We start from the raw sequence: 8,858 nt of genomic DNA on the forward strand, positions 1-8,858 counted from the left end.
AGATACTTGCGGGGTTTGTAACAGTGACTGGAGAAATACTATCCATTTATGACCCAATTCTCCTTCCATCTGAAGAGTGCTCAGCATAAGCTGGGGGACTGATGGTGGGGGTTGGCTGCAAAGTTTTCTTTAAGCCACGTTTGCCCCCCACAATCCAATCCTGAAGCTGTGCATACATCAGTCCAGAACACAACGAAGGCTAATGATCTACATCAGGTGCTAGTGGCCCTCAGCACTCCAACTGCTGACCTCAGCTAGCCAGACACAGACAGACCCTGGCCATACCTCATTTTCCTTAGCTCCGTTATCTATTACAGTACTTGGGAGAATGGTGGTATAGAAAGTTTCCATGTGAAGAGAGAATGTGCCAGTAGCCAGATTAAGCTGATTTTTCAGAGCTGCTTTATACATCTAGAGTGGCACAAACAGCTCTAACTAACTGGTGAATCAGCCTTACATATTAGAGTTTTAATAATGAAATTCAGTTGTGATCAGAATACATTTCAGTCAAAAAGCCAATCTGCAATATCAGGAAGCAGCTTGTCTTCTTGACTTCTACTCTACAAGCATGTGTGTGCTGTAATACTTCCAAGTTCAGCTACTGAATCTGCTTGTTAAAGATATGATACCTGCAAGTGCAAGGACTGGTGGGTTGTCACTTCACCAGAATACTAATATAAAAATGAAGCCTGCAGTCATTACTATGATTGTAGTTATGGACAGGTTATTCCTTATTATTTGTTTAGGTCCCAATTATGCAAGGATTTATACATGCATTTAACCTTAGGCATGAGTATTCCTGTTGACTTCATTGAGTCTCCTTGCATGCATAAAGTTACATATATGTGTTTGCAAGATCAGAGCTTTACTGGTAAAACACTGTAAACTTTTTAATAATTCTCTTTTGAAACCTATCTCCTAAAATGGGTAATTCCTATGATACTGTTTTAAATTTTATATTTTCAGTGTTGATGGCCTCGAAGGTGAAAAGGAGCATCCTGTCTATTCAGTTTGAAAATATTTTAATTACCCTAATCAAAGTGCATCTTTTGAGAACCAGTGCATCATACTAATAATTTTTTTTTGAAGCCTAACATGAAAATGCCAAACTGTAATATAATTGTAGTTGTTTTTCTTTCAGCAGGTGTTAATGATTTTATACCTGATTACCAGCCCTCCCCAATGACAGACTCAGGGCTTAGTTCAAGTTCTACCTCTTCTAGCATCAGTTTAGGAAATACCAGCGCTGCCATTTCTCATCTGCACACCACCATCCTCAATGAAGTTGACATTTCAGTAGAGCAGGATGAAAAAGTGAAAACACTCATGGAATTTATTACCTCAAGGTAACACTTCAAGATCAACCCTAGTCGAGATGTATGGTATATGGAAATATGGCAAAATAGCATATTATTTGGCATGAAGTTGACTATTTTTCTCTTCTGTTTATCATCAGTAAGATCTTGAATCTGATCTTAAATACTCTCTTGTTATGTGCATGTTTTTATGTGTATATATAAGAGCTTTCAAACCATTCTACTTTCTCTACATCCTAAGGGCAGTTGATTCTGAGTCTTCAAAGGACCATTGATTGGTGTACTCCCCACTGATCGGGGGATCCCCTTCCCCATGGAAAGCTTTTCAGGGTTTCAACCCCTTTCCTCTCTTCAGCAACACCAGTCCCACAGCTGCTTCCTTTAAAGATAATTGAACCACATTCTGAGATCTGGTGGGCTGCAGAATATGCTACATGCTTAATAGAGCCCCATATCCTTCCCTGCAGAAGATACTTAAAGGTCTGTTCAGAGAGCATCCTGAAGGCTGTTGTGGGGACCCGGGTTTGTATGGATCTTCAAGGTGGCCTGGAGAAAAAGAGGGCTTGTGTGTTAACTGGGAAAGTAGGAGTTGGTGGGAAAGTTTAGTTGTAAAACTGATAACTTTCAAAGGGTTCCTGTTTTCATAAGATGATTTGTTTGGTGCTTTCAGAATCACAAAAATAGAGCTGAGAGGATACAAAATTTGATCTGCATCCGATCCGCAATCTCAAAAATGATCCATGATCCTTGGATATAAAGTGGATATGCACAGATCTGCAGGGCTGAACGTGTAAACCTGAAACTCTAAGTAGATCTTAGTGGTCAAAAACTTGATTTGGGTTTGTCGAAACTGTGCAAACCAAAAAAGAGAGTTTTTACACAGCCCTAGAACTTTACAGTAATGTGGTGTTGGATTGTGGTATTTTTGCAGACGTGTAGCGTCAGTTGGAATTACTTGCCATTAGGGTAACTATGCATTCCCCCTCCCTAAATTCCTCCTACAGTTTCAATTGGATTGAATATGTTGCCTTGTTTTTTTGTCTTAATTGTTATATAGTATTGCTGCACATTTTTAAACAGCTGCCATATTTCACTCCAGAGAAATCTGTGTTTCAGTATACTGTATATAGTTGATAAATTCCTTTGGAATTCTTCTAGGTGAAAAGTACTGCATAAATGGATAATGATAATAGAGGTTATGTTTTATACTTTTATGCTATGCTACCTTATATGTTGGGTTTTATATTTCTAGGAAAAGAGGACCACTTTGGAATCATGAGGATGTTTCAGCCAAGAACTCTAGTATAAAGAGTGCTGAGCAGTTAACTGTGTTTCTAAAACATGTGGTGTCTGTGTTTAAGCAGTCAAGTTCAGGTATGTTAGAAAAGAGTTAATACATTATAGAATTTCAATAAAATAAAAATCTTTGTGAAATAAATAAGAACTTCTCTTTCAGAAAATATGCATAGATGCATGGGCTTCTGCTTTCAGCCAATAGATGTTGCACTTTAATGTGACATAGTTCATAACTATGTTCAGACTTGGATGTGTTAACATAACGTACGCTTGAAGTGATAGAAAATATATGTTACAAGCTTACTGCAGTTATTTATTGTTTAAAGTTTGTATCTTTCTTTCCGTCTGTCTAATTTAATATTTAATACTTCTGTTGAAGTTTATGGGAAAGCTGCTTATGTGATTGGATGGATCTTTGTGAGGGATTCCAGTTTAACAAAGGGGGTGAGGGAGAAGTAGTAGTAGATAAAACTAGCTTAAAAGCCAACACAGAGGTGACTATAATAATCTTGTCAGTGGGGGAAAAAAAGTGTGCAATAACACTGGTAATGTAATTATTATATACAACTTTCTCTTCTTTTCTTTTTTTAAATCTGCTGTGTTACTTGGACATACATTTGCTTTCATAGCAGGATTTCAGTTGGAGCAGCATCTTAGTGAAGTTGCTTTGCAAACTGCACTTTCTTGCTCCTCTCGACACTATGCTGGGAGATCGTTTCAGATTTTCAGGGCTCTGAAGCAGCCTCTTTCTGCATCCACGCTTTCTGACATTCTCTCCAGGCTTGTGGAAACTGTAGGAGATGCAGGAGAAGAAGCACAGGTATTTGCATATTTTCTTGTTTTCTCTCCCGTGCAACCATCTGACTTATAATTTTCCCATTTTATTAAACAACATTTGAATTGTATTTTTAATATCATAATGAAAAATAAAAGCACTATGATGGGACTCAGCTGCATTTTCTCCTTGAATGAAAAAGCAAGGGGTATTAAAAATGATGTGACTGGTATCTGATTTAACTTCTGTAACACTTTGAATTTTCACTTCTGAACAACAGAACCAAAATAATTCATGGTTATGCTGAGCACTTGGTTTTCAAAGGCAAGCCAGTAGCCTCCAAATATTTACTTTCAGAGATCTGCAGTCTGAACTAGATGTCTCAGGTGAAATAATCTGTTTCCTGGCAGCACACATACTTTTTATAATTCAAAATATGTCTAAAGTATTTTAAAATAAAAATATATAATATTAAAGAAGAAACAACTATTTTAGTCTGTTCTTATATTTAGATTTATCGGCAACATATTGCATCTTTACAGTTTATTCAGTGTCAGTCCTTGCAAATCACAAAAAGAGGAACTGAGTCATAAAGTATAGACACACCCAGAGGAATAATGGAACTTGATAGTTATCTTGTGAGAGGTATTGGACCAGAGAATATAACACACACAAATTCATGATTGTGTCATTAACTACTTTAAAATTAAATTGTATACTGTTGTTTGTTTTACATTCAGTTTGCACCATTAACTTGAGTTGTGCATCATTAGGACCATAGTATAATTAGATCAGAAAGTTATGAATCAGTCCCTAACATTGTTTGTTCTATTTGTATATCACAAGCAAGAGGTCCTATGCAATCTGCACTGTTGTGCATACTATAACATATAATAACCTTGATCCTTTTTCAGGGTTTTGTCATAGAGCTACTTCTGACTCTGGAATCCGCCATTGATACATTGGCTGAAACCATGAAGCATTATGATCTTATATCTGCACTTTCTCAGTAAGTACTTAAACTACAGTATTCATGGGAACTATTAGTTGTTTATTACTCATATAATCAAAATGTTTCTGCCATCATTTCAGTTTAAACTTAATACGACAACAGCATGCTGTTTTCAAATGTTCATGTCTTTGGGCTCTTAGTCAGATATCCTGAAAGTGACCTCAGTTACTCCTTACTTTTTCTATTGCTAGGTGGTAGAGCAAATTAGGCACTTCTAAATCAGTGAGTTTTTCTCAATTAAGGAAGGGAGAATTTGTAAATCAAATTTGTTAGATCTGAGTTCTGTTCACATCCACACTGCTGAACTATTGGACCTCAATTCTATAAACCTTTGAGTTCAGTTCTGATTAACTTCAGTGGAAATGAGGGCACTCACTGTCTTTTAGGATCAGAGCCTATCTGACTGTGGTTGTCACATAAGCACTCCATGCCTCAGTTTCCCCATGTGTAAAATATAGATAATGTTACTAATTTCTTTTAAGTGCTACAAGATCTCTGGATGAAAATTGCTATATCTTGGTAGGTATTATTTATATTAATTAGGATTACAATAATTTGTAAACCAAATTTCTTCAACTACAGCAGATACTAGACCACATTTAGAGCTGCCTACTCAGCATTCCAAATTTGTTACATTTTTTTTTTAAGTGTAAATAAAGGTCTGTAGTTTTTCTTCCCCATTCTATGTCAAAACTGGTTCAATGGATTGTTAACAAACTTTCAAAAAATTCTCATCTTGTGTATGAGAGCAGACTTGAAAAATTACATTGTAAATATTATGGTTCCCTTTGCCCCCAGGGACTTGCTGTATTAAAAAGAAAATGAGCCTGGCCAAGCATAATTATATATTATGCTACAAATGTTCCTTTCACATGATCTGTAGACAATGTTAATGTCCGTTTGGTTTCTGAGTACAATTCAAAGAGTTAGCCCTATTAGTCAGGGTCTTGAATACCTTAGAAACTGCCTATCTCTGTGTTTAATTCTGGCATTTGAAATCAGCTACAATATTTCTCACCATTGAACACTGACCATAATGAGAGTTGAGGGTGTTGAGTACTTTACAGGTTCAGGCCCTAAGGCCCAGACTTTAGGAGCTGATGGTAAGGCATTGTCAGTGGAGGGTCTCAACTGGAATTTGCTTTCCCCACTGGTCTGGCGAAGCTCAAAAGTTTATTGAACTTCAGGAAATTTGCTACCCCTGTATTTTCACTTGGGCTTTGGATTTAAGGCCTGTATTTCAAGGGGTTGAATTTCTGGGGTGGTATAAGGGAGGTGTTTTTGAGTAATCTGATGTATTCTAGGATCTAATACATGTGCCTACTGGTGTTGAAAGGTGCGTTTTATAAACTGAAAAAAATAATCCTTACTCTTGTGCCCCTCTACTACTCAAAAGATGAAATAGGTTATTGGGGTTTCTCCGTGTAGATTTAAGATTACTTCAAAGGTTATTGATTACAATGTGGTATTTATACAGTATATCCACATAAATTGGGTTCCAGAAAATGCTGATATCTTTAGTAAATGCTCCTGAGTCTCAGTGTGAAAGGCATTGAAAGTATGGGTCTGTCTAGGATGCTACCTTAAGAGAAATATAAGGACATGTAAATAACCTCATTTCTTAATTCCCCCTCTTTCCTCATCTGTAAGAAAATAGATGGGAATTCCAAATCTTCATCCTTAGCCCACATTTTTCAAGTTTTTGACCAGTATGTCTAATTGTGCTAGGTCCCTGGTTGGCTTTCTTACCTTGGTAATTTCTTATGTGTGGAAAACATTTTTTCCCTAGCTGTGGTGTTGAAGTAACAAGGCAGTCTCTTTCTCTCTGAGAATTTCATTATGACATAAGTATTTATTCAGACCTACTTACTGATAGAAAAATATACTCTGCATGTGCTGGAAGATTGATTTTTGGAGCCCTTATATTTTAGGATGTACATTATTGAAGGTCTGACATTTTGCATTCAATAATATATTTCATTGGTTTTATTTTAGAACCTCATACCATGATCCTGTAATGGGAAACAAGTACGCAGCTAACAGAAAAAGCACTGGACAGATAAATCTAAGCACAAGTCCTATTAGTAGTGGCAATTGTTTGGGATATTACAGCAATGCAAGGAGTAACTCTTTGAGACTGAGTTTAATTGGTGACCGGAGAGGTGACCGTCGACGGAGCAACACACTGGATATAATGGATGGAAGAATAAACCATGGTGGAAGCTTAGCAAGGACTAGAAGCCTCTCCTCTCTGAGAGAGGGGGGAATGCATGATGTGCAGCCCACTACTGATCCTATCAATCTGATGGCCACCATATTTTGGATTGCAGCATCCTTGCTAGAATCAGATTATGAATATGAATACTTGCTGGCTCTCAGGCTGCTCAACAAACTGCTTATTCACTTGCCTCTTGATAAATCAGAGAGTCAGGAGAAGATAGAAAAGGTGCAGAGTAAACTGAAATGGAATAACTTTCCAGGCCTTCAGCAGCTCTTCCTTAAGGGCTTTACCTCAGTGTCTACACAGGAAATGACAGTTCACCTCCTCAGTAAACTCATCACAGTCTCCAAACATACATTGGTTGATCCCTCCCAATTAGCAGGTATCTTTAATCAAGTTATATGTAACAATATTGAATTTGGTAGTAGGTTAACTGAAAAATAAATTAATCTTTGGCATTAAAATCAATAGTGATATACATTGCCAGTGAAGAGCAAAAGTAAATCCCGTGGTTCCCAGCATTGTTATGCTAGGTACAATGTAGATTATGATCATTTATCTAAAGAGCCGGTGCAAAGTATACCTGTTGGAAGATTGGAATTGTATATTACATTATAGTAAATTTGTTTCCAAAGTAAGTAAGAACATAGTTTTTTCCTTCTAAAACCATTTAGTCATAGTGGCCTTGGTTTAGTGCTATTCTAAACCTTTGCATATTCTCTTAGGAGCTTGCCATTGTGCTGAATAAGAGCACTGAGTTACTTAGTAATTTTGTTTAACTGATTAGGTGATCATTCTACTTCCATCTTAAATAATTAATCAGTTTTGATTACAGAGATCTTGTTTTTAAAATACTAAAAGTTTTTGTTGTGTGCTCACATAACTCCAGCACCATTTCTTTGTCTGCAGGATTTCCTCTGAACATCTTATGCTTACTGCCTCATCTAATCCAACATTTTGATAACCCAACTCAATTCTGTAAAGAAACAGCAGATAGGATAGCGAAGGTATGTAAATATTTTTAAAATAACATTCAGGGAATTATTCACAACTTAGGCTTTCACTTTTACAGCCAAAACAGAGATGTACCTTTCATACCAATTATCTCTGTAAAGTATTATAGTGCTGCTTTCCCACTAAATTTTCTTCTTCCATGTCTAAGACCTTTCTATAATAATTGTGTTAATGAGAAGTAATTGTTCTCTAAGAGCCTGATTTAAAGTTCACTGAAGTCAAGGGGAGTATTTACACTGATATCAGTGGTCTTTGGATCAGGCTCTAAGAACTCCTCTGTAGAATCAGAGTATCCATTAGGCTTAACCTATAAATTGGGAAGGTAAGAAGCAATTCTTCCTATTGCTAGTGTTGCAAGAGACTCTTTTTTTTAATTAAAAAAAAAAAAAAAGATGGTTGCCACAGCTAGTGAACTTAATTTCCTTAAATCACATTTATAATTTTTAATTTTCAAGTGCATTTCACAGTTTAATTCTAGTAAGGAAATGATCCTTACCTTTGAGACTGGTGTGTATTGAAAAACAAGTAATGTACAGTTTTTGTTATTTGAAAACAATGTTATCTTGTGGAAAATTGATTTGAATGACTTTTTAAATTGCATTCTTTGTGAAAATGGGGTTAAATATGTGTAAAATCAGTTCCCAAATGAATTAGTGGACTATTGGTGGTCCCCAGAGCTCTTCATTGGAAAGAAGAGCATGGAAATGGAAATAAGATGGTACCTGCACAATAGGGCTGGCAGTGTGATCTACTGGATAGAACACTGGACTGAGACTTGGGAGACTTGAGTTCTATTCCAGAATCTGCCACTGGTCTGCTGGGTGTCCTTGTTTAATTCACTTTACTGCTCTGTGCCTCAGTTTCCCCATCTGTAAAATGACCTCATTTTGTAACGTGCTTTGAGATCTGCTGAGGAAAAGTGTTATGTAAGAGTGGTAGTGATATTGTTATACAAGCAGGAGAAGAACAAAACTGCCCTCAGGCACAGGATCCATAGTGTGAATGGCGCTGCCAGTTACCAGAGGGAGGGGAATGTTCAGAGAAGAAGGGAACAAGCAGGGCCGGCGCTAGGATTTCTGACGCCCTAGGCACCGGGACATTTCGCCACCCCCTGCGCGGGTCTCGCGGTTCCGGCGGAGCTGCCGCAGGCATGCCTGCGGCAGGTCCACCGGAGCCGCGGCTCCCTGACCCTGGCGGGGAGGGGGGCGCCCCGGGTTGCCGGAT

The 8,858-nt window shown here is 37.5% G+C and overlaps 1 protein-coding gene across 25 annotated transcripts in view; it reads left to right on the top strand.

Annotated features, from left to right (window-relative positions):
• FRYL (FRY like transcription coactivator) overlaps positions 1–8,858 on the top strand; it is a 434,628-nt gene that overhangs the window by 359,497 nt on the left and 66,273 nt on the right. For 10 of the 25 annotated variants that reach the window (XM_075066487.1, XM_075066485.1, XM_075066486.1 and 7 more), the window contains 6 exons: positions 1,142–1,346; positions 2,569–2,690; positions 3,242–3,432; positions 4,302–4,396; positions 6,395–7,002; positions 7,530–7,627. In XM_075066487.1, the coding sequence (XP_074922588.1) occupies positions 1,142–1,346; positions 2,569–2,690; positions 3,242–3,432; positions 4,302–4,396; positions 6,395–7,002; positions 7,530–7,627 (1,319 nt within the window). The remainder of the gene's footprint in view (positions 1–1,141; positions 1,347–2,568; positions 2,691–3,241; positions 3,433–4,301; positions 4,397–6,394; positions 7,003–7,529; positions 7,628–8,858) is intronic. The other 15 variants (XM_075066467.1, XM_075066473.1, XM_075066469.1 and 12 more) reach the window with 3 other exon arrangements.

This window comes from Chelonoidis abingdonii, chromosome 5 (assembly GCF_003597395.2).
Source record: "Chelonoidis abingdonii isolate Lonesome George chromosome 5, CheloAbing_2.0, whole genome shotgun sequence".
NCBI lineage: Eukaryota > Metazoa > Chordata > Testudines > Testudinidae > Chelonoidis > Chelonoidis abingdonii.